This window comes from Prinia subflava, chromosome 7, assembly GCF_021018805.1.
Source record: "Prinia subflava isolate CZ2003 ecotype Zambia chromosome 7, Cam_Psub_1.2, whole genome shotgun sequence".
In the NCBI taxonomy this organism is placed as follows: Eukaryota; Metazoa; Chordata; class Aves; order Passeriformes; family Cisticolidae; genus Prinia; species Prinia subflava.
In genome coordinates, this window is record NC_086253.1 from 8,822,796 (window position 1) to 8,848,756 (window position 25,961).

At 45.5% G+C, this 25,961-nt stretch overlaps 2 protein-coding genes across 17 annotated transcripts in view; one reads left to right on the top strand and one right to left on the bottom strand.

Annotated features, from left to right (window-relative positions):
- Positions 1-2,915, top strand: part of ADD1 (adducin 1) — a 62,050-nt gene extending 59,135 nt beyond the window's left edge. For 11 of the 13 annotated variants that reach the window (XM_063401512.1, XM_063401513.1, XM_063401511.1 and 8 more), the window contains one exon: positions 421-2,915. In XM_063401512.1, coding sequence (XP_063257582.1) covers positions 421-773 — 353 coding nt within the window. In that variant the 3' untranslated portion in view covers positions 774-2,915. The remainder of the gene's footprint in view (positions 1-420) is intronic. The other 2 variants (XM_063401519.1, XM_063401524.1) reach the window with 2 other exon arrangements.
- A 302-nt stretch (positions 2,916-3,217) lies between these two features.
- Positions 3,218-24,940, bottom strand: MFSD10 (major facilitator superfamily domain containing 10). 4 transcript variants are annotated; one of them, XM_063401532.1, is made up of 13 exons: positions 24,808-24,940; positions 22,237-22,419; positions 20,971-21,067; positions 17,552-17,655; positions 16,586-16,744; positions 15,245-15,433; positions 10,771-10,879; positions 10,069-10,180; positions 8,719-8,827; positions 6,688-6,778; positions 5,237-5,284; positions 4,255-4,344; positions 3,218-3,954 (listed from the first exon to the last, which is right to left on the bottom strand). In XM_063401532.1, exons 2-13 carry the CDS (start codon positions 22,405-22,407, stop codon positions 3,848-3,850), a joined length of 1,386 nt encoding a protein of 461 aa, XP_063257602.1. In that variant the 5' UTR covers positions 22,408-22,419; positions 24,808-24,940; the 3' UTR covers positions 3,218-3,847. The 4 variants fall into 4 exon arrangements, with proteins under 4 accessions (XP_063257602.1, XP_063257601.1, XP_063257604.1 ...); XM_063401531.1 differs by having other exon boundaries at positions 22,237-22,422; XM_063401534.1 differs by lacking the exon at positions 24,808-24,940 and adding an exon at positions 24,586-24,794.
- Between the last annotated feature and the right edge of the window lie 1,021 nt (positions 24,941-25,961).

The following is a 25,961-nucleotide window of genomic DNA, read 5'->3' on the forward strand; positions in this document are numbered from 1 at the left end:
TATGGGATCACTGCAAATCAGCAATTAGTTTTATCTCTCCAAAAGAAATAAGAATAAAAGTATGGAATTGCAAAACATTCTATTCAATGCCAATGGAAACTGTAGGTTTAATTACTGCTTTGTTTGCACTAAAATATTGTGTTGCCTGCAAATGTCACAAGTAAAACAGGAGTGAGGTCTGAACAGTTACTTTCTTACTGATGCAGTTCAGCTTTATCTGTTCTGTGTGAAGAAGCTTAAAACCAAGCAGAACTTTGGCATATCTGATTTCTTTGCCCAAAGCTGGGGAACAGCCCTATTACAAAGGCTTTCCTGCAAAGTAAATGTATTAGATTCTATAGAGCGCGCTCACATCCACTCGCTTCGCGTGCCCCGCTCCAGGGACACCCTTTAAACTGTCACTGTCTGTCCGTCCACCAGAGACACGGCAGGACCAGCCCTACAGAGATGACAGTGATGCTGCAACCTTCAAGCAAACCCTCCCAGATCTCACCCCCGATGAGCCTTCGGAAGCACTCGGCTTCCCTCCCTTAGGGAAGGAGGAAGGGAGATGTGATCACGATGGTCCCAAAAGCCAAACAGAACCACCTGCAGTGGAAAATAAGGAACCCCAGTCCCAACCCACCGAAGAGCCAGCAACACCAACAGCTGAGGAGGGGACAGCAGCTGATGCAGGTAGTGATGAATCTCCAGGGAAGTCCCCATCGAAAAAGAAAAAGAAGTTTCGCACTCCTTCCTTCCTGAAGAAGAGCAAAAAGAAGAGTGACTCCTAAAGGCCAACCCACTGCAGAAACACTGTCATATTTTAAAATCCATTAACCACTAGAATGTACCAGATCGTACTGAGTGTCTTGTCTTACTATGTAAATGAATGCCACAATTAATCCAACCAGCCCCTCAAGTTATGGCGTGATTGTTTAGGGTTATAACCAGAAACTCGTGTCCAAAAAGGTGCTAATCCTGTGTGTTCAGCAGCTGCCACAGAACTGATCCCTAGTTAGCAATCAAATGTAAATGACTTCCATGTGGAAGCCATTGATTCCCTATTTTGAATTTAAAGCCTGCACTGCTTTGCAAAAGAATATAAAAAGTTCACAATTAAAAATAAAACACCCATTGCTTATGGCAAGAACTGCTCTTTCCAATATTCTGTTCCAAGTCACCAGTAAATTTCTCAAAATTTGACTTTTAGAGAGGATGCTTTTGCAGTGGTGTTCTCAAGGGGGTGAATTCTTGAACTGACATGTAAAATTCTGCAAGCTTGTGAGTACGGGTTGTGGTTTGGCCAAGCTTTGAGGCTCTCCATTGCTTCCTCTCTTTCTCCCTCCTCACTGTTGTTAAAAATGAAGGTGTTTTTCACTTTGTTTTGTTTTATAACTGGCTGGTGAAATCAGTCTTTGATGTCTAGGACTGAAATGTCCGTGGTGTGTTCCGCTCATGTTGTGTGTTCAAAGAGCCCAGTCTTGGCCTGGTTTTTTTTCTTTCTAGTGAATTACAGTTTAAGGGAAATCTGTCTTTGCTCTTGCCTGGCTGAGTCATGTGGTGATTTGGCTGTTAGAAAAGGTTAAAAAGTAACTGAAGTAAAAGTATTTCAGAAGTTTTTCAGCTGGTGTTGTGGAGCATGGGCAGGTGTATTTTGGGCCTTAGCACAGGTTTTTTCATCCTCTTAAAAATCCCTTTGTTGCACATGCAACCTTGCTGTGCGTGAACCCCATGTGCAGCTTTTTGTGTTTGTTCCTTCCCACTGATAAAAATGTAAATGCATCACACTGAGTATTTCACCTCGTTTTATAGTAATTATATTTTCACTTACAAAAGCTGGCATTTCTTTAAATCCTTTTGTTGTTGTTGCCAGCGGTCAAGTACAGAAATCCCTTGTAACCTTAAAGGTGTATTTTCACCGTTTGCTCTAAATGTTTGTTTAATGTGCGGCATGGCAAATCACTCTCGCCACTGAGTTCACTCTTCCCCAGTTCTTGCCATGCTTGTGTCTGTCACTAATTACAGAAGTAGTTTAACATCAGGTAGGTCAAGCTTGCGGAATTCTCCGGGACGCGGGCGCGGTTCCCTGGCCCGGGGCCGGCGGGGCAGTGACCGGTTCTGCCTTCTAGAATTTGCATTTCGGGTTAAACAGCAGCAAACCCCAAGGCCCCGCGGGGCCGAGGGCAACACACTGACTCACAGTAAGTGTCTAACACAACAGAACATGGATGTAACTTTTAGGACAAATGAAATGTTGCAATTGGTAAAACAGCAGAGAACTAATGCCTTACATTGATGCAGCAGGGAGCGCGGAGGGCCGGGCGGTGGAGGCAGCTCGGGGTGGGCGGAGCGAGGCCTGGCGGGCTGGGAGGTGCCGATGCCTCGGGCGGGCTTTGGGCAGCGAAGGGGAACAGCTGGAAAGGAATTGAGCTGTGTTCGGGTGAGCACAGAGGTGTTCGGGTGAGAACAGAGGTGTCCAGGTGGCCGCTGGGCCCTGGGAAAGGAGACGGGGCCGGTGTGGGACGGAGCAGGCGGGCCCTGGGCCGGAGCCCCGGACAGCAGCGCTCAGGCAGGACTGCATGGCACCAATGGCTTTTCAGCTTCTGCTCTAACATTGTATGTCCTTGTACACTAGGAAGCAAACAACACTTATTTTGCTAAATTGTGTTTTATTGCAGGGTCGTAACTAAATGACTAATTGCTGTATGTTTCAGTTCTTTACAGAAGTCCCTCCATTTATCTTGACCACATATGCAATGACTCTTAATTTCTAATTTTGTAGTTTGTTCTTTTAGTTCTTTGTATTACAATATGAAATGTAGTCATGTATGGTATGGTTACACACTTTGGGGCAGAATAAAGTCCTGTATTTTTCTTTCTTTCTTGTATCATTAAGTTCTACTCACAAATAAAACTCTTGAAAAAAAAAATCACGCTCTGCTTTCAAAACTTGTACACTTTTATTCTATAGCCTCATTTGCTTAGTTTTCTTTTAATGATTAATGTGTTGATTAATGATGCCTTTCATTCTCAGAAAATACCCAAAGTGGCTACTGCAGGGCTCCTTCCCAGGAATTCCCAGCAGTGGGCAGAGCCAGGGGAAGGTTCCTTCCCCCACCCATCAGCTGGGGTCAGCACGGTGCTGTCATCCATGGGCAGCTCCCTCAAGGACACCTTTGGCCCCTTTTTGCCTCAGCCAGACAGGGGTGTAACAACTGTAATGAGCACAGGACTGTTCAATGTAACCGTTTATTGTAATGCAAAAAAAACAGGCCTTGATCATCAAAAACATCACACAGTATTAGAAATATAAAACATCTCTCCAGATTTAATGTGTATTAAAAACAGTCCCCCTGTGCCACAGTCCCACTGGGGTCCCAGGCAGCCTGCAGGGTGCTTCTGCTTTTGTTTGACCACCACGTGTGCAGGTGTGGATGCAGCATTTGCAGAGCTCTCGTACCACGTGTACAAAACCCCCTCAGAATGGTCCTGAGGGTTTGTTCTGTGCCAGCCCAGCCCCTGCAGAGGCTCGGGGTGAGGAGCAGAGCTCTGTGTGCAGCAGCACCTGGGCCGTGGGGAGGGCTCCAGGCCTGCTGCTGTTGTGCTCTCTCTGCTTCTCTGCTGCTCTTAATGCCTTACTCAATCTTTGGGGAGTGTCTGTTTTCATTTGTTCTGTGTTCTTCTATTTGCAAAGCTAACCCAGCTGCCTGGGAGGCCACCTTAAACAGAACTGCTGCGTGTTGTTGCTGCAAATGGTCATCACATATTTCCTTCCAGAAGATCAAAATCTTCCTTTCCTACTTGCTCAGCAGAGTCAGATCTTGCAGAGGTCCTTGGAAGCTGGTGATGGTTTTGTGGTTCCTTCCTACTCCTCCTTTGTCTGCTGTTTTATAGACCTGAGTAGAGCCAAGGGGACGAGGAAAAAAGCTCCACAGATAGTGAAGCAAATCTCTGCCCCGGCCAGCCAGTAAACTGCAAAAGAAAAGGGATTAATCTTGTTACTGTCCTTGCAGAGGTGTGAATGCCCTCAGAGCTGTCAGGACCTGCACTACTGACCCCTGCTTGAGCCAGAGGGTGCCAGGAGCTCGGCAATGGCTGCACTCAGCTTCGGGCTTGCTTGGTGTTAACATCAGCCCAAGTTCAAGCCCTTCCCTGTCCCCTGTCCCTTCACCCTAAAATGGGCTCTGACCCCATGCAGGGAGTACCCGTTCCCCCCTGCCCCAGCTGGGCTGTCTGGTGCCAAAGAGAGGAAGGAGCAGAGGCCACACTCACCTGCAGCTGCCAGGACGGGGCCCAGGGCTCTGGCCAGCGCGCCCAGGCTCCTCAGGATGCCCATGACTCGTCCCTTCTGGCCAGCAGTGCCTGTGTGAGCAGAGGGGGACACTGGGTGGGGTTTGGGCTCGCCTGTAGCTCTGGCAGCCCTGTTCTTTGGGGCTATTGCCCATTTTCCCTCATCATTTCTCACCCAGTCCCAGCCTGCGCTTGCCCTCTACCGTGCCACTCACCACTGCTTCACTGCATAAACACCCGGGGCTATTTGTGGTGCACGTTCCACACCTCCCAAACACCCCCAAAGCTGTCCAAAGCAGAAGCTTCACATGGTACTCAAGGTTTTCTGAGAAGGCCCAGGTGTACAATAAACAGAACTGTGGATGCAAGTTAATAAGAGCAACATAAAAATGACATTAATGAGCAAAGCCCTGCTTTTCCACCTCAGCAAGCACTGCAGTCCTGGCCCTCAGCTGACCCAAAGCCTTGTTGTCCACAGATGGCACCACAGCTACATCTGCTTTACAAGTTACATAACAACCACTGCCAGGTTTCAGAAGGTTCCTCAGAAGTTCTTTTGTAAGGAAACAGCACGAAATTATTTCACTGCTGGCAGGGATGGCTGGTGTCTCTTTCAGAGAGCCCACACTGTTCCTTTCTCAGTGCTGTTTGTGGCCTTTGCCCACTTATCTTCTCCATCAGCGCCAGCAGTGAGGTTGCTGCAGCCTGCCCATCACACTGGACTGTTTTACACAGCACAAAACTCGAGTGTGATGCTGATGGTGACTCTGAGCAGGTCACTGCTGGTGGTGCTGAAATTCTCAGTCATGAGCCAGGCATGAGCCCGGGGCTGGCTCCCTGTGCTGCCCTGCAGGAGGGCCCAGGGGGATCCAGAGCTGTTCTGTTGCTGCTTGGCTCAGCTCAAGGCAGGCCTGTGTGATCTCAGCCAGGTCAATACAAGGGGCAGGGCAGGAAGGACACTCACCATAGCCCGACACCACTGCTGACAAACACGGGATGACAATGGCTGCAGCTGCAAAAGCCACAGGAGAGACAGTCAGTGAAGAGCAGAGCTCAGGACAGACAGGAACAGTGACAAGCACTGGCCCAAACTCGGTACTGCTGCACAGGAATGTGCTGAGCTCTGGGCACTCCACTGAGTCACCAGGTTCAACCCAGTTCAATGATGGATTGAACCCCCTCCAAGGCAGCCTGGGGAGAGCCCAGAGCTGTGAGTGCTCCCAGCAGATGTTTCACATCAGCACCCCCATTCCCTGAGCCCAGGGGACAGGGATGGACAGGGCAGCTCAGCCAGCTGGCAGCTCTCCAAATCCCCTTCTCAGGGGAGCAGGGAATGCTGTGTTCCCACAGTGAGGTGGCTGTGCCCAAAGGGGCACTGTCCCTGTGCAGGGACTGCACTCAGGGAGGAGAGGCAGCTCCAGGCACCCTGGGGAAAGAAGACAGTCACGTCCAGGAAGAAAAGGTTATGAAAGTTTTTGGACACAAAAGCCAAGGGTTGTTCAGCAAGCACTAGTTCAGCCCTCTTACTGAAATAGGGGCCTTTTCTGCCAAGAAAGAGGTGCCTCAAACATGGGAAGGGAAGGGAAGGGAAGGGAAGGGAAGGGAAGGGAAGGGAAGGGAAGGGAAGGGGACAATGGGAGAGCAGGAATGATCAGGGTTGCTTTAACTGCAGGTGCCCCAACTGTTGGGCAGAAGAGAACCCCCCCAGGGTCATTTCTAGCTGGCTTAAGTGGGAAGAGATGGAGTCATCTGCACATTAAGGGGACAGGGACAACTCAAATAAGGTTAAACATAATGAACACGCCCTCTCACTCCTCACCTGTCAAACACACAGCTGGCCCCAGTACATAATAGACTTATTAGGTGCATTTTGTGGTTTACAGTTTACTCCTAAATCAAGCTGTACCATGCAAAAGAGAAGTCCCACTTTTGTAATAAATCATATGAGGAGCTACTTAACAATAGTTAGAATTTAGAACAGAATTTTATAGAACAGAATTAATAGAACAAAATTTATGCAAACACTGAAAACATCCGACCCTCACTCTCACTCAAGAAATAATGCAACACCTCTCAGGCACCAAGACTTGATGTCTCACTTTCTATTCTTTTCTGAATACTTTACTTCTAGGTCTGCTGAGAGGGGGTAAAAAAAAACACATGCTCAAGAGCTCCACAGTGAGACAAGACAACAGGAGCACTGGGGATGTTCCAAACACCACCATGACAACGTCCTGATACAAACAGCATCAGAAAAAACCCCAGGCACCCTTTCATTCATATTTCCTAAAGCCAAAGGTCAACTTTCTGTTATTTGAAGTTTGAAATTAGAAGTGCATATTTTTTAACAGTGTGAATAAATACATGAAGCAAAATCATTTGTGCTTAGCTTGTAGTGCTTTTTGAACAGCTCACCGAAAGAGTACAGCAACAGCCCAGCACTCAGCACGGTCACGTTTGCAGCCCATCCAATTAACAAGAACGCTGGAATCAGCAACATAATAGCCTGCAACAGGAGTGAGTCACACGGTTACAGCCGAGCCGCTCTTGTTAAAGCCTAACTCCAGGTGTCCTGCCAGTTCCCTTCGGGGGCTGGGACACACACAGGTTACCAGCACAAAGCCCTTTCTCCCCACGTAGACATTTCAAAGTCACACACCAGCACAGTGAACTTTCCTGTTCCCTCTCGCTATCACACGGTTGCACACCACATGCAAGTTCTCTCTCTACACATCTGTCGTTTTGGGGGGATTTTTGCTCTTGTTCTTTGTTGACCTGGACAGAAATCTGGCTTTAACTCTTCATCTCCTGAGCTGGCACAAGAGAAGAAAAAGCTTGTGTGCAGCAGGAGTACAGCTCCTCTGCTTTTTCTCAGCGTTATTGGCTAAGTCTATGTTTAGCTTTCAGATTTCTGTAGTCAAGAGGAAAAAAGGGGGGCAGAGGGTACAACTGAAATTCAAACCCCAAAAATAAAAAGCATTCTTCATCTCCTCTAAGAGCTGGACTTCCATTGCTCTGTGATGCCTCCCTCGCTTACAGAGCTCCTGCAGAAAAGACAGATCAGATCTGCTTGGTGTGTGACAGAGGAGGGAATTCACTGCCAATGAGTGCCTCATTTTGAAGATTCAGTGATAAATGAACTTCTGTAACCACTGTGCTAAGAGAGGCCACGTTTGCCATGTGGTGCAGAGTCACAAACTGCCAGAATAATGCCAGCAAAAGGGGGAACTGCCACAAACCCCTCAGGGATCCATGGAGAGGAGTGCCCCAGGGCTGGGGCTCTCTGCAGAGGGGACTCGGGTGTTTGTGAGGAGCCATCAGCCCAACAAAGGAGTGCCTGAGGTGACTGCAGTCCTGGTGCAGGGCTGAGGAAGGACATAAACACGAGAGGGGCAGGGGCAGGGCAGTGCCAGCAAACCCAGCAGGCTGGCAGAGCATAGGGGAGGCTGGTGTGGAGGATGGAGCAGCAGGGCTGATGTTCATGCACAGGGAACGTGACACCAGCAGCCTGACATGGAGGCTGGCCTGCCAGGGACCAGGGTGGAGATTGTTTCACCAGCAGAAATCACTTCAGGAGAAGCTGAGTCAATTCCCTGGAATGCAGTGGTTTGGAAATCTTCTACCCTGCCACCACTGAAATGACACTGGCCTCAAAATAATGTAAAATGCATTAATCAAGGCTCCAACAGTCCAAAGCTATTGCCAAGGAGCCAAGGTAGTGCTGTGTTTAGTCCCACACACAAACTAAAGGACACAGCACATCTGCTGTATAAACTGCAGGGAGCTGCTCCCTGTCATCTCAGCACAGCAGCTGCACAATCTCTGTGAGGAAAGAGCCAAGCAAAACGAAGGAATGCACACTTCTGTCAGTAAAACCTCGGTCTCTACATTGACACATGCTTTTGTTACGTGTAATACTGACTATCACACACCAAAGATTGGAAAAAGAATCTATTTGTCCCTGCCCAGCAGTGAAATATACTCTAGGGAAAGCCTGTCAAGCACAAAGATAGCAAGATTGAAAATAATTTCCCAGAAAGAGAGCAGAGATCAGCCCTGAAGCAGTTTTAATAGTTTCAATGTCTGCACTGCTGGAGAAATCACTGAAATAAAGTATACCCTTCACAATATTTTACCTAACTTGCACAGATGGACAATCTGTTCTCATTCCTTACTGCAATTAAATATGAAGAACACAAAGTTTCATAATATTGTTGCTCATATCATAAGAAAAGGCTCTTATGTTCCCAAGTTTAATTAGACAGGTAAGTGCCCAACAACCAATTCTGAGAAGTCATTTAACTGGACAGATGAGACAGAAATGTCTTTTGATTGGATAAATACAGTTATAACCTCCAACTACCCTTCCCTGCACTTCAGACTGAAAATTACCATACCACATTTGTGGGGGGAGAAAGAAAAAGAAATATTGATTTTTTTTTTTACCCTTTTTACAGCTCTGATTTCATTTCCTGGCTTGATTCGGCGAGCATAGCCTCCCTGGATCACAGCCATTGTTATTCCAATAAAGAAAAACATCTTGCCCTGCTGCATGCTGCAAGGGAGGCAAAAACACAGATTATGGAGTCACGCACGGAGCGCTCTGCCCGGGGATTCACCTGCAAGGGAGGCAGAAAGCCCCTGGGGCTCTCACAGCACTGCCATGGCAAGCAGAGAGCAACAAGGGCACACTCCAAGGTCTTATTGTACAGAGGGGACAATCTTGGCAAGTGCTGCAGCACCTCTGGGCTGCTGTGGGGTAGGTCAGCGTTTCTGGGGTGGCTCATACATAAAGGAGCCTGTGCTGTGAACATCTGTGCTGTGTGTGTGGGAGATGTTGGTTTCCAAGGTCATGCAGGGTTTGATGGAGGTCAGCAAGGCACAGCGTGGTGCTGATCCGGTGTCACACTGGGAAGTGAGACATCACTCCTTGCACCTTTCCATTTTCTTCAATTTTCCCTTCCTTCTCTTATCAGCTGAACTATGTGGATTCTCTCAGCTGAGGGCCTCAGCTCCACAAGCAGCTGGCTGCTTCAGGGCCTGCCCTGCTGGCACACAGCTCTGCAGCTCTCCCAGGGCTGCCCTGAATGCACAGGACACAGCAAAGCTCAGGGCACTACAAAACCTCTTCTTGCCACACACGGATTGGTTAAAGCACAAACTGTAATGAAAGGCAGACAGGGAAAGATGAGACAGCCCCTGAGAATTGCTGAGAGACACGCACAGGAATCAAGTTGCAAGTTCACGTTCCTGGCTGGAATTCTTCCTGTGAGCTGGCAGGAAAAGTATTTCAAGCTGAGCTGTTGGTGGATTCTGTTCTCTTTCTTCTCTGGTGGTTGACTACAGGAAATCAGGCTCTGTGATGTGACTGCACACCATATGCCATGCAGAATTTGCTGATGAGCAAATATCATCACACAGATATTCCCCCATCCTTCACCTCCTAGAGCTTCCATTTGTCCTGATACCCAAAAATTCTTCCGAGCAAGAAAAGGTTTTACTAGAATCAATATAACTAGCACAGCTCTACCTATTTCAAGAGCTTTAATTTAAACTTGGGTATTTATATTCCCTAGTTTTTAGAAGTTGTAGATTGAGTATTTCCTTTCTTGATAAACATGGTGCTTATATTTCATAAACTCTTCTCAAAAAGCCCAAATACCACCAAATGCAGGGATGGCTTTACTGAGTGGTTTTACTCATGTCAGAAAGCCTCTCTTGAAAATACACAAAGAGACCTTAAATGAAGATTTTGGAAAATATCCTAGTCAAAACATACAACATCTATTGCAATACCTGCTGAAGTGGAATCTCTGGTGAGTGAGAAAACTCAGTGTGTACTCCAAGCCAGAAAACAGGAAGAGGTACAGGAAATAGGCCAGGCCCAAAATTTTGAGATTCCGAAGATCTGAAAAAGCAAAAAACCCAAACAAACACCAAGGGGGTGGGAGGTGGAGAGAGAAACATGGTGGTGTTTTCCAAGCAAAGCTTGACAATAAAACCACGATAGAAGAGCAGCATTTATCAACTGTACAGGGAAATGTTCTCACCTCAGATGCTCATTTTAAATATCCACACAAGACACGCCACAAGATGAGTCCTACAGAGATGCAGAGAATCCTACATCTCCAAGTTGTGAATTGAGAAATGAAATTCCAGTCTGAAGTTCCTGGTTTGCAGTTTGAATAAGCAAACTCACATCTCCCTTGCTCATGCCTTGATCTATTTTAAAATCACTGCACTTACTGCAGCCAGTGGCTGAGGAAAACACAAGTCACAAATCTTCAAAACATTCGTCTTCAAAACCATCTTTTAGGAATAAAAGGACCAAGGCCCAAAGGAAGTTCCAATTGCCTGTTCATAAATTATTAAGGTGGGTTTTAAATGAGTAAACAGAGTCCTGCTTCTGGAATGGTTTGAGTACAGTTTTCACTTAGAGACCAATTCCACACACAAAAGGGCACAGAGTGTTACTGTAAAAAGCCATCTGACACTTACTCTGCTCTGAAGGGGATTCCTTTCCTCGGGTGACTGCAGAGAACTGAAATAAAGCCCAAGGACTGAGCAAATCAACTGCTGCCTGAAATCCAGATGTCACAGAAGGGACCTGATCAAAGACAGAAAGAGCTTTATTTAAAACCCTAATGTAACAACCACTGCCAGGAGCTGACAGTAATCACCAAGTGTGCCTCCACACCTACACAAATCATCTGAGATGAAACAAGGCACCTGGCACTGGGATTTGAGTGGGCCCCCATAACAACCCAGAGTTTCTGAACTCAGAACTGGTGCCAGCAGTAATTGAAAGGTACAGCACTGCTAGTACCTTCCACTGAAGACAAAAACTCTTCTTTGGGTTCTTACAAAGCAGAAGTGGCTCATTCTCAACAGCCTTGAAGGTGGCTTTATTTGGGTCACCTTCTGCATCATCACTCATGTCCAAAGAACATTTACTGGGAAAATAATGGCACATCTGCCTGCAAGATCATAGGAAGCTGAGGATTTGCTCTTGTGCTACAAATCTGAGACCAGTATGTACAACACTGGTCTGTTTTGGGACTGGTCACTATTTCAGCCAGCCAGTGACACCTCCTGGGGAAGAGAAGGAAAATATAATTTTTACAGACATTCTTTTGATATATTTTAGAGAAATTTCCAAGGAGATTTTGCCCAGCCACAATGGGTGGCTTTTTAAAGAGGAAGATTTGTTTTGTAACACTTCTGAGCCTTGTACTGTGTGCATCTCAATTATGCACCTAGTGGCACTCTCCCTGCTCCTTACAGGCACTTATTCTTCCATCTTACGCTTATTCTTCCATCTACAGATAATTTACAATTTCTGAATTCTAAAATATAGAAAATTAAAGAAAACATTAAAGAAATAATATCTAAACATTTGGAAATCAAATTCCCTACATTATTAGGGTAACAATTTTTTTAGAGTAGAATTTAGCCTTCCACTTTATACAACAGCCACAGGAGAGATAAGACACTCAAGAATCCTGAATGATCTCACGTAGTATTTCATGCCTTCAAAGCACTGCACAGGCTTTATTTGATGAGCTTTCTTCTCTTCACAGATAGGGAGGGAGGGAGCTACTGTCTCTTTGAGGGCAGAGATTAAAGGTCAGATTATCAGTGGAATTTAATCTCATTGCATGACCTGGGGACTCATTACAGGCTGGTTTTAATGAAGCTGTAAACAAATCAACCTTCAATATGGTATTAACGTGACCCCTGTCTTGTTTTGATAGTCAGAGCTTCTGAGTACCCACAGCAGAGTCTGGAGCCATCAGACTCACAGCAGAAACCAGTTCAATAGACTGGGCTGGTCTGAAGCCACGAAGCTGCTGATTCACACAGAACATACTGGGATATTTATTGTCCCTCCCACTGCATTTATTGCAGACAGTAAACACACACACCCAAGAAGTTTGCTCACCCTGTTGAGAAGTCTAAGAGAATTTCCTGAAGCTGGCCTGTGGCAATCCCAGTTCCTGCCTGTGTTGGTACCATGGGGTTTGCACTACAGCACTGAGAATCTGGGCACAAGCAACTCCCTGCAAGCATCTTTGCCAGTAATTAAAGCACCCTGTAGCTTGTATCTGGTTTTAATTATTATCCATGTCAGACAGGATGTCAAGCAGCTTTGCACAAGGCTGATTTTAGTTTGGTCCAGTTACAATACATTGTAATTGCATCTTAAGTGTTTTATGAAATATATATACCTATTAGATTTTTAAATGTAGGTGTGTTTGTGTGTGAGCATATAAATTCGTTTCAATTTCTCATATCTTTGCCATAGAAACAGTGGTCTAGAAATGATTTCATCTACTGATCCATAATGAAAACATTGTTTGCTAAAAGTGGTTAAAGTGTTTCACCAAACCCCAGAAAGTATACACTGCCAGTTTCAGTCAATGTCAGCAGCTGCATGAAGTTGTTTCTTCACAGGTCAAACTCTGCAACATCTAACTTGTATTTAATTTCTATGCTTATGATTCATTATTCCATAATTGCTCAATTTTACTTCATGATCACCCCAAAAGTCACCTGGAATGGTGGGCATTTTTCAGAGTGTCTGTGCTCTTTCTGTTTTCCTCTGCTGCAGAGAGATTCAGTATCAGGTCTGGGAGGCAGGGTCAGCCCACACCAGGAGGGCAGCCTGGGCCTGCAGCCTTTCCTTCCAAACCAGGCCTGCTCAGGATGCACAGAGCTCAGCTTTGGCTTTCCACAACTCTGCTACTGGTACTGCAGAGCCCTTCACTCAGCCACAAAAATAAGGGTTGTAAGACTCACTCTCCAACTAGGCAGCCTTGCTCATGGCTAGCTTAGCTAAAAACTAACTCAAAAGCTCTCAAAGGGGACAGATTCCACTAGAGATCTTCCTAGTCCTCCCTTCTCCCAGTCAGGTCACAGCAGGAGCTGTTTTGGCTACCGTAAAGCCAGTGTCTGACTCTGCACCTGATCAACTCATGGAACAGTTGACAAAAAGAGGAAGGAAGGGAGTAAAAATGTTGTTCTCTTTGGATGAAAACACATCCATGTTTCCCATCCCCCTCCATTTTCCCTTCCTAAAAGTTAATTCCAACATGATTCAATATGAAACAGTCTCTCCTGTGAAAAGCAGAGTGATAGAGAAACAAGGGTATGATGAGAACAGAGCAAACTTCAAGGAAACAGATGTCTGATCCCACTGGCACATCCTCCTACCAATTATCATGATGATTTCCCCTCTTTGTACAGCTTTGTCCTTCCAACATATTCCACTCCTATACTTGTGGGAGCACCTGCCCTGGCTCAGAGCAGGCAAGTTCCAGGAAAGCAGCCAGCACATCTCCCTTTCCTCTGTCATGCACAGGCCACGAAAACTGCTCCCTCCCACTCAGAGAGTGAGGAATTATCAAAGGATAGAACAGAGCAGCCTAATAACTGAAATTCCAAATATGCTGGAACACATGGATCACCTGCCCAGATGGAGGCTGACAACAACCACCAGAAGCCCCAAACCCCCTGTCCTGAGCAGCCAAACCCTCTGTGCACTTTGTGTGACTGGGAGCTGGCCCTGAGCAGCTCCTCACTGCAGCACCCACAGGGGCAGAGCCCCAAAAGGCAGTGACACAGAGCTCCCTTCCTTACCAAAATTCAGTGGTGTGGCTAACACTGACCAGCTGATCAGGGCTTTAACAGGATAATAAAAAGGGGAAGGGATCTATTCAGTCATCACATGATCCTAAAAGGAACTGAAGCCATTTAATCACCCTACAGAGCAAAGGAGGAATTGTTTATAGAATACAGATTCACTCTGCAGCACTTCCCTACGTCACCACGTTGCCACTATCCCAGAGAGTGCAGCTCCAACTAAGAACAGGATTTTATCTGGAAGGTTTAGAAACAGCCAAATAGGAAAGGGGATGACACATGGAAGAATTGTTAAAAGAAAATAACAGCTGTAGTGCTTGGGAACATAGTGGGAACAAGATTTCACATGGGACACAACCTGCTGGGAATCACTCAGGGAAGGTGCAAAGTTTTGTCCTGGTAGGATCACTGCAGATTAAAGTCTCCTGAACAATCCTCCGTGTCAAATGGATTTGGTGATCCATTTGGTGATCCAGAGACCAAGCACACTCCAAAAACTGAGTGCTGCCTGGAAACCAGGGATCACAGCAAGGACCCAACCCAGTGAGAGCCTCAAATCAAGTGCAGATACCCAGGGCTGAACTCCACCTCTCTCACTCCACAAAGGGGACTGTTCTAAGAGACTTTTAATCAGACATACCTTGGACAGTGTCCAATCACACAGAATTAAATTCTAATGTTAATAAATGTTTGGCCCCACAAATCTAATCAGTCACTGAATTTTAGCACATGTAGGTATTTTCTAACTGTAGAAGACAGAACAGCTCAGAAAAAAGTAATTTGGTATTTTAGTGTTCAAAATATTTAAGCAAATACAAGATAATAGATAAGAAAACTTCTAACATATACTGGCTAAATGAAAGGAATTCATTCCCCAAGGAATCCTTGCAGTCACAGTTTAAATTTCACAGTCTCCCTCCCATGCTCACATTAGGTTTTGAGAAATTTAAACCTAACACACCAAAACCAGCAATGAAGCAGTCATGTTAAAAAGATTTTATATTACACTGGGCTAGGAGATAGGACCATCCCTGGAAGTGTTCAAGGTCGAGTTGGATGAGGTTTTGATCAATCTGGCCTAGTGGAAGGTGTCCCTGCCTGTGGCATGGGGTTGGAAATAGGTGATCTTTAATACCAACTCAAAATATTCTATGATTCTATGATCATACAACTGCTTTGACACCAACCTTAATAATAATCTTAATCCCACAAATGAGCTAAATTTCTGAGACACTGGCTAAGCCTTATTTTCACTGTTTCCAGTACTTCAACACTTCTCAAATCCTATTTTTACAGAAAACACAGATCTTGAGACTGATCGTCCATTTACCCGTTTTTCCTTGGGAAGTGTCTCTGGAAGAAGGAGGAAGATGAAAATAAAATCAGCCACAGAAAACACGAGTGCTGACAATGCTGAACGGAGGTAGAAGACTTCTCCCTTCTCTGTGTGCATGGCGAGGTAAGCACCCATCATGGGGCCCAGGGTGAAGCCCAGGGAGAAAGCAACACCAATCATGGCCTGCAGGGGTAAAGGGAACACAGACAGAATTTCACACACCAGTTTATTCAGGTTCTGACACTATTTGGATTAACGTGGTACAGAACCCAGTCACTCTGGTGGATGCAGGGAGTGCACAGCAAAGAGCACAAAGTGTGAAAAGCCTGCTGTTTCCAAATAACCAATTTTGTTTTGTGTCCAGTCAGGGATGTGGCAGGAACAGGCAGTGGCCCATCACTGTTTGGGAATAGCTTCAGTCAGATGCTATTCGCCTCCCAGAAAGCAGAATGAACTTTGCTTTGGAACAGAAAAGAAAACAGCCCATGTCAATGTGAGCCATGCTGCACTGACTTACTCTCAGGCCCTAAAAATAGGCCCTGAGCCATTGTATTTACTAGTGCTGTAAGGCTACCTCTCTCCACAAATAAAAATGTATTTTGGCTCACCAGGATTATAATAATTTGCTTGGAAGATTCATTAGCTAGCGCTGTGAAACCTAAAGCCCTCCCTGCCCAAGAAGCAGCTTATAACTGCAGTGCCTTATAACAATCTGTTAAGAGAAGTGTGGGCCTCTAAGGTTTTTATAGGATAAAAGATAAAACTGGTCATTGACAGGCCAAGTTCAGCCTGCAGGTGTTTCCATCTGGGCCACTGCCTTCTGGAAGTGGACAGGGCAGCTGCTCATACTTCTCAGTCAGCCAAATGTCACATCCTTTACCCACTGAGCTCAGATCCTGGAGCCAGCACAGTGTGCAAGGAAGTCAGGAGCACACTGTGCTGTGCTGCTGTGCTTCCACAGCTTGGGAAGGTGAGCAAAAGGAGTTGCCCTCTTACTGGCTTCCAGCTGCCAAAACTGGGACACAAGACCTTTTGATTTCTAAGCTATTATAATCAGAATTAAAGTTACCAGCAGGAGTAACAGTTCTAACACTGAAACAAGAAAGTTTTCCCATCTCTAGAGCATCTGTGTTTCACTTGTAGGTGAAGGTTGTTGGCAAAAGTCTAAGAGCTCCCAGGAATATGATCTGGCAGCTTTTCAGAAGCCAGGTAGAATGTAAACTCATGTTTTCACTTGATCAGTGAATGCACACCTGAGGAAGATGTACTGAGCACCAAAAATCAATTAAAAATTGCCTATTAAAACTAAATGTGTGTCCCACAAGTGTAACTCACCATGCCCTTGCTCCGTGCTTTTGGAGAGTGCAAGTCAGCAATTATAGCTGTGGACAGGCTGACATTCCCTTTGCTTATTCCACCTATGATCCTGGAGAGAAGAAAAACGCCAAAAGTCCGAGAGGCAGCCCAGAGTGAGTATGATGCTATCAAACCCATCTGCAGAGGCAAGAAAGGGTTCTTTATAAAGCAATGCAAAGTTAATATAATTTCTGCTCATTTCCCAGCCAAACATTTACTTTTTTGTTTGTTTTCAATGGTTGCTCCAAGCCCCACGTAACAGAAATAGTTGAATAAACTGACACTGCACTGTGTCTTGAACAGCAAAATAAAAGAAATCCATACAAACTACATATAATTGTGGTATTTCTAACAAAATTAGAAGAGCAAAATTCTGTGGAAGTTAAACCAGTCCTGGGTACAAAACATTGTTGTACATCCCACCCTGGTTTTTTCCAAATTCAATAGAAATCTGAGTTCAAAATAAGGAGAATGTTAGTGTTCGTAAGAAATGCATCTTGCAGTGCTATACAGAACTTCCTAACCAACAATTCCCAGGCTCTGTGGAACAGGTCATGAAGTGATCAGCCCTCATTAACCACTTGATGAACTAAAATATGTAGGAATTAAGTCTAACATTTGTCAACAGAGCATCTGAAGTCATTCTCCCATAAACATTTTGGGAAAAAGATTTTGGAAAATGACAGAAACAGATAAGTATTCGGGTGTCTTCTATGTACAGCTCTGGGTCTGGGAAGTTCAGTTTAAGCACTCACATTTGGAAGTGTGGCCAAGTGACTTGGCAAGAAAGAGTCAACAAGCAGCAGATCTAGAAAATTCAATTTTAGAGCTGAACTGTGACTGTCACAATTCACACACAATTTAGTTTCTGTGCTAAGCACATGATCATGGTGCCTTCCATTTTATATTGAGATACCATGACTAAGATCAGCACATGACACGTACCACTGTCATGAGGATGACAGGCCTCCTGCCCCAGTGGTCTGACACAGCACCAGTGAGAGGAGAGGAGAAAAACTGCAGGAGGGAAAAGATTGAGCCAATCAGACCTAAAAAAAAAAAAAGATAAAAAGATAAAAAGATTTGGATTATTAGGCTTGCTGCCTTCATCTTAAATACAAAGACAGCCAAGCAGTTGAAGATCTATCATACTACATGTGATAAAAACTTGAAATTAAATATAAACCTATATATATATAGGTTTATAAATAAAGCTATGAAGAATAGCTGTCTCTGAAACCACTGCCACTCTCAGAACACCAACCTTGCACTGTTACCTGAGGCAGCAAATACAGCCAGACCAGAGTCACAGGCATAGACTGGATGACTTCCTGGTTACTTGACTGGTGAGAAGGGGTTTGAAACTCACTGGTTATTATGGAATTATGATTCTCAAGCGTTTCCCTGCTGACTACATACATTTTCTGTTCTTAAAGCAGAGATAACACGGTCTTTAACAGTCACAGTTCTTTTAAGACTTTTTTGATTGTTTGAACCTGATTCTGTCACACTTAATTAGTTTTTCTTTCCTTTTTATCATGGAAAGAAGGACTTAAGCACTGCTGTTAGTGAGGCACCCTAAGAGGTAGGAGTGATTCCAACAGACTCCAAGAGTCTTTTGAAATCTGCCTCCAGCTTCTGTGATCTTTAATTCCTCTTTTCTCTTGCCATTTCTAGCTTCACAGACTTATTAATTTGCACTACACTCTCAACAAGCAGGCAAAAGATGCTTTGCTGTCACAGCTTTCCTCTAAAGGAAAATCTGGGTTATATGTTTCAGATCATTCAGCTATCAAAGCCTTAAAAGGCAGAGGAGAGACAAACCAGAAGTTCTGCTCCCATCAACTTTGAGGGAGGCAGAATACTGGTACTGAACACCTTGTTGAGAAGAGCTGCTTGTCATGACTCAAAGCTCCAAAAAACTATGTAAAAAATCTTACAGAATTTTACACTGGCAGTTTATGACACACAGTTCCCCTCATTGCGTTTCTAGCACTGTAAAACACCCTTTCATGCCAAATATTTCCAAGCCAGCATGCAGCAGAAAGACAGTCCCACACAAGGCAAGGGGTACTCAACACATCCTTCCAGGGAGTCCAGTCTGGACCAGCAGGAGTCAGAGCAGATAAAGGAGTGGAAACAACATTGTGATGTAGGTTGGGAGACAAGACATCTCCAGGGGATGGGATCAGAGACAGCCCTGGAGACAAAGTCTGAAACAGAGCCCCTGAATCCCTGGGCAGAAAATGTGTGGGTGATGACTGGTGACTGGTCACAGCAGCTGAGTATTGGTGCCCTCAGGTCGCTGACACCGGCAGAGAAGTTTCTGCCTTGAAGACCTTGCAGTCTAATCAAAAATGAAAAATATGGCTGGCTCTGGGAGAAACAACAAGATGATCTTGCAGGAACCTTCCCAATCCTATGCTCCTTGAGGGCAGTGAAGGAATACAGGCTGCAGGAAGGCTGCAGCAGCCTCTGCTTAACATTACAACTATAATGAAACTTTCCACACAGCACTCCCAAGAGTGCAGGACACGGCAGGTAAAAGGAAAAGTGACAAGCTGGACTTGACTAGGAGTTCCCATCCCTTGTCTAAACAGTCTGAGATGGTGAGAAGTTGAAAGTAGGAAGCTTTGGATCAAGCCTTAGAGGAGACAGAAAGCAGCTTCTGAGGGATTAAGGAAAACTGTTTCTTAGCGTTCAAAGCCAGTAATTTGACTAAAAAATGAGCAGAGAAAGAAAAACATGCCTGCAAGGATATGGTGGAAAAGAGCAAAATGGCTTATCAACTTCCTAATGCCTGTTATACCAAATTAAACAACTTTAAATAGTAACAATACATTTAAACATATTCTAATTAAGTTTTGTGTTTCATTTTTTTTATTTTAAAAGCCTTTTGATTATCTTGGGGGAGGCCTCAGCTGAATAAAAACAGAGGATAGAGAGAGTCTAACTAAAATTAACCCAGACATCTTCATATCTTCATACTCTGAAATCACAGTTTTATCACAACTGTCTAGAAGGCAAGAAGCCAGAAGAGGCTCTGATGTGTACCATGACATATTTCCCTCACTGTTCCTGCTGGAGCTCATCTACACCAGTGTCCCAGTGAGAGAAAATGCTTATGAGTCCTGCAAGCCAGCAGCTCTGCTTCTTTTAATAAGACTAATGAGATTTAGAAGCAGTGCTGCACTATACCTGCCCATGGGGTAAGCAAGGCTGGAACTCAGAGGTTTCTATTTCCAGTGCTTCCTACTGATTGATCTCTGATCACGTGCAGATCAGTTGTGAAGGGAGAGTAATTTCTGTGACTACCAGGGCCCAGCACAGCAGGCTCCTGACCCTCAGCTGGCAGTCTGACAACGAGGAACAGCAGGCCTGTGTTTCTGTAACAATCTGTAGAACAAATTGAGTAAGATAATTCAGGATAAAAAGGACCTCTGGAAGTCACCTACTCCAGCCACCTGCTCAAAAGGTCAGCTGTGAGGTCAGAGCAGATTGCTCAGGGCCTTACCCAATCAGGGTTTGACAATATCCGAGGATGGACACTGCTCTGGGCAGCCTGTTTCACTGACCACCCTCACTGGAAAAGTGTTCCTCCTTATTTCCTGTCTGAACGTTCCCTGCTGCTACTTACACTTTTACCTCTCGTTACCTGTACTTAACTTACACCCTTACCTCTCCTTCTCCCACACACCTCAGTGAGATCCCAGCTCTCCATAACCTCCCCACATGTGTTGGAAGGCTGCCACTCACTGCAGACCAGCCAAGGGCTCTCCATCTTCAGAGCCCTCCACTGAACTCACCACAGTGCATGGACACCCTTCCTTCTACTGGGGACCAAACCCGAATGTAACAATTCAGATATGGTCTATCAAGGTGAGTAGAGGAAGATCACTCCCCTAAATACACTGATTCTGATTCTGTGCACTCATGCCAGGAGCTGTTGGCACCTTTGCTGCCAGGGCTGGCTCATGCTCAGCTTGCTGCTCACCAGGACCCTCAGGGCCACCAGTGAGTGTCCCAGTCTGTACCATTGCAAGGAATGCTCTTTCCTACAGGCAGGACTTAAAATTTGTCCTTACTGCATTTCACAAGGTTCCTGTTATCCCATTCCTCCTGCCTGTCTATGTGTCTCCAAATGACAGAGGTGGGGCTGTCCAACTCTTCACTGCCATTAGCGTGGTGAAAACAAAATCATTTATAGTCTACTCTAGGAGACATTTCCTGTGTTACTTAAATCTAGAACTAATAACAGGCAAGCATGCTTTTTGTATTTCTTGTCATTCTTCACATCAACATTGCAAATAACTTGGAAAGAACACGGTGTTTTGGCTGTTAGCTTGTTTGTTCAGTCTCCCTACCTCCAAACAAGACGCTGTTGTATTTCCGCTCTGGAGGAATCCCAGCCATCACTGCAAACCAGTCCACCCCGCGCTGCAAGGACAAATAGAATCCATCCTGAAAAACAGACAACAGGGAGACAGAAGCAGGGAGACAGTTTTATTTTCAAAGACAGCATCAGAGCTTAGTGAATTAGACACAAGTTTGCTGATTCCTTCCCTCCTCCTCCCCACAAGGGAAAATTCCTCACTGATCGTAGGCCAAAAATAGCTTGAATTGTGAATGTTAACAGATATGTTTGGGTGGGGGAATGTCTCAGTTTGAACTTTTTCAAGCTTTCAGGCCATTACTTGCTAAATCCTGAATTAAACAGGCATGCCCTGAATCTTTCAATTAAAAAGGCATCATGAGACACACTCTGTCCTGCTGCACATAAGACTCTTTAGCCTGGGAAAACCAGAAGCTTGAAGATGCAGAAGGAAAAGGTGGTGCAAAAAAAGAATGATTCCCAAAAAGAGGAGGAGGAGGAGTTGAGAAGAAGGGAATCTGGAAGAGAAGGTGGAGATCTTGGCTATTAGAAATACACTGGAAGTGAGGGAAGACCCTGGAGATCAGAGCCCATGGTTTGGGTTAGAGATATGGCAAAGAGAAGGACAAAGCCCACAGCTGCAGCTGGAGTAGGGTTAGAAAGGCACTAATACACAGAGATGTGGGCTGCAAAAACAATTCTCCCACAACAACACGTTCATCTTGACCAGTAACACCATTAGCACCTGAGAAGGGTAACAATGAGCACCTGCACAGCCAGGATCCAACAAGACCTTCTGCTGTGCTCCTGGAGCAGCAGCCAGCTCCCTGCTAGGAATGGAAGTTGAGATGGAATTCCACACGAGGGGAGGGAGCAAGTGACCTTGTGAAATTCTCAGGTGGGGTAAAAGCTCTCAACTCCTTGGCTCTTCAATAAACCCAGCACGCAGATCCATTATGAACTGCCTCACCAGCGACTTCAGTGTAAGACACAAAAGCAGTGGGAAGGAACTACAAGGACCAGTCCCTAAGAAATACTTGAATTTTTATCAAAACAAATCTCTCATTTTAATGAAAAAACAAGAGTGAAGAGCCTTATGCAGATTGACAAATAAATTCAGTCCATGAACCATTTATATGTGCCAGGGAATTATTAATCTTCCTACAGCTGTTTAGTTTGCCCCCAGGCAGGTGATTTTTCTTCCACCCCTCCCTCAAGATCCTAACACTTTCTGTGGGCTGACTTTCTTGTTACTTACCTCAGTCTGGCTGTAATAATCAAGGATGGAAGGAAAGAGTGGCAAGATGAGAGCAAATCCCAGCAAGTCGATGAAGAGAGCCAGGAAGACAATTGTAATAACACGATTATAGTTCTGTTCCTGCTTGTCATTGGTGGAGCTGCTGCTGGTTCCTCTCTCTTGCAGGGCCATGTTCCCAGTGCTCTGCTTCAAAAAAAAAGACATTTACATCCAGTCAACAGGAAGCTTTTTGCAGGCTTTTCATAAGAGTATCTTGCTGATTCATTCCTACTTTCTCCAGACTTCACAAAAATAAGTTCTGGCTATATTATTAAGCTATCTGGGAACAAGAGCCTCAACTCTCTGGTCTTGGTTATTAGCTCAGCACCAAATTTTCTCCCATCAAGAACAGGCTACAAAGGCAATAAAACAACAAACTCTACAATAGGAGCACCTCAAATAGAACAGAACTAAGGAGCATTTGGAGTTTGTCAACACATCAGCAACACTAATACAACTTTCCCACATGTTTCCAACTCGGCATTACAGTAAAATAGGTATGAAAGAGCACTCTATTCCAAATATTCATCCAAGTAAGAGTTTATTTATGTCTTCAGAGTATATTAGAAACAACAACAGAACAACAAAACAACAACAATTAAGACCAAAAAAAAAAAAAAAGAAAGAGGCAGACTTTCTAACTACTGCAGGAATGCTGTCTTCAAGATCAACCCCAGAGAGCAACACAAGAAACAACAGAAGAAAAATTTTAAACTTCATCTTTTATTTCTTTCTCTTTATTTTGTCAGAAATATCAGAACTATTAACTCTCTTTGATAATACTCCAAAACTATCTTAAAGCCCTAAACAAGGATGCAGGCCATATAAAGTCTTTAACAAATAAGCTTATTAATAAATGAGCTTATTTTTGGGAGTTGGTCTCAATCCCAAAAATAAGCTCATTTTCAACATAAATCAAAATCAAGGAGTAATATATAAACTATAGAACTGCAAACTTCAGAATTATAAAACATAGACGATATCTCAGTCATAAAAGAACTACAGCCCCTTCTACTGCAAAAGTCTCTGAAAGTTCATTGCACCAAAAAAATAAAAAGGAGACAGATTTCATCCAAAGCCAATTAATATAAAAACATTCACTGACTTTGATGTGTCAGCACTGAAAACAGTGAGTACTTCTTAATATAAATTTTATTCCAGACCAGATGTACCATATTATATACACAAGGCACTTGTGCATAGAAAACGATACTACACTAATTGAAGGCTATAACACTTTGTCATGCTCGGTAATAAATGTTACTGTGACATTTCTTTACCTGTGAAGTCAGTTTATTACAACTGAAGCATTATTAAAGCTCAATTGCCATGAGGTAAATAAACATGGAACAGGGACCACCTGCAATCCCTTTACTGAACTATTGGCATAATGCTCTTAACCAAACTGGTCTGATTTAGCAGATTTATGTCCAAAATCCTTTTATTGAAAATGGCAAATCATCACCACTACAAATATTCAGCATTATTTGCTTACCCAAATGATAAAAGAGCACATGGAGCCAAAATAACCATTTCTGTCTGGCCCTAGGTCTATCCAGCCATCAGCTGAAGGATGGGTTCACTGAGGCAGACTCTATCTTATTTTTCCTCACAATTTGTTTAGTCATCCACTGAATTGCATGACCAAGCAGAACTTTATTCCCGGGTTATTTACAAAGGTAACTTCCTTCACACCTTTCCCTCAGGAAATTTCCAGCCAGCGTGCAGCTCGAACCCACCGATGCTTGCGCTGACCTTTCACTCTGCTCCACTTTTGGCTGCGTGCTTGCAATTTCCCTTACGCAATATCCCAAGGTACTACGTGTTTCTGCCTTTGTGCTCCATCGGTTTTGTTGTTCAAAAGCTCTCCACAATTTTTTGCTAGGCAGGAAACCACACAACATTTTGCAGGCCCTTGGCATCCTGACAGCAAAAACAGAACACTTCACCCCACGGTGCATCTGCCTCGTGTGAGGCGCGCCGCAGAGGGAGCGCTCCCAGTCTGGCGAGGCTGTTCCCGCGCACAGGTGAGTCCCTCACCCTCGCTGCCTCTGCCCGCCTCTCCCCAGCCTTCCCTCGGGATTCCCCAGCCCTTCCCTCGGGATTCCCCGCCTGTCTCGTCGCTTCTGTCCCCGTCCTCCATCCCCAGGGCCGGGGGCTTAATGCCGTGGTTCCTGGGAAGGGATCAGCACCAAAGCTGGCCCTGTCCTAACGCACGAACAGAGATTTGTTACCTGCCGAGTTTCATCCTTCTGAGGTTTTCTTACCTCACCTCATACCCCTGCAAAATTTTCCCGGGCGCGGCTTTACCTGCTCACGCCGGGAGGGCTCCTCAGCCTCCCTCAGCCAGGGCAGGCGCTCGGCCGGGGCACGGACAAACCGCAGGGCGCCAGGGCAGGGAAGGGCGGCCCGGCAGAGATGAGGCGGAGGACGCGGGGTCCCTCCCGCCCGGGACCCGCACCCGCCGGGGCAGCCGCGCCCAGCCCTGCCCGGCCGCTCTCGCCGCCCCTCCGCCCCCGCCCGGGCACCTACCGCTGCTCCGGGGTGTGCGGGCCGCCCCCGCCTGCCAAGAGCCTCCCCGGGGATGCTGCTGGCGGCGGCTCCTCCCCGGCCCTCCGCGGCGCCCCGGCCGCCTTCCTGTTCCGGCGGGGATGGAGCCGCTCCCGGCCCGCGCCCGGCGGGAGGACGGACCCGGCGCGCCCGGGCGGGTCCGCGGGCGCGGCGGGGCTGGGCCCGCACCCAGCGCTGCGCCGCGGCCTCGGAAAGGAACCCCGCACCTCGCACCACAGCCCCTCCTTCGCCCTCAAACACGGGCCTGGAACCACTCGTTCCAAGAGGAGAGCGATGTTTGGTTTGGTGCTACAGCAGCACTTAGCTGCGGCTTTGATAAGGGTATCTGACAAAGAGAAAAAGGCAGTTGCAAAAGGTGTAGCTGTTCCCAAACTAAACTTCTCCCTCAACACGAAGTTGTTTAGCCCAGAGAACATGAATAGCTGTGGTATTGTAAGCGCCACCGAGCGTTGTTCCCTTATCAAGACGTGTCTGGTGTCCAGCTGCCTAATTAAAATGGGAGGATGCGGTTACAAGTGGACTTAGGCAGATCCACCACGACAGTCTTCAACAGGTAAGAATCTGCCAGCAAAGTGTATAAAACAAATTAATACAGGTATTAAAAAGACTTCTGACTCCCTCGAAGGCACGTTTGGGGTGGATGGAGTTATCAGCACTTGGACACAAACCTACTGAGTGACATCTCTCTCAGGGGATTGGCAGCTGATTAGACTTGGAGGATCTTATGTAAGTGTAATATCGGGATTAACATGCCAGTTAGATCAAATAGTTATCTAACTGGCTAACTCAAATAGTTAGCTGCTAATCTCATGTACATCTGAGAATTTTATGTACTTAGTTCGGTGTGAGAAATATGGTAGATCCAGTACATAGTCTGAAACCTGAATGATTACACAACAATTGCAGCCCATTCCAAGGCAAACCTCTTTTTTGAGGTGCTCTGGACAAAGTATGAATAATTCTTTAATATCTGGGGAAAAAAATTATGTATCTATATAGTATATAACTGATCAGGCACTGTCTGAATTCAGATACATTAAAAAAAACCCCATTGAAACACCAAAAAAACACAAACCTCTTCCTGTTGTTAAATCTGCTGGCCTAAAGCTTTTGCA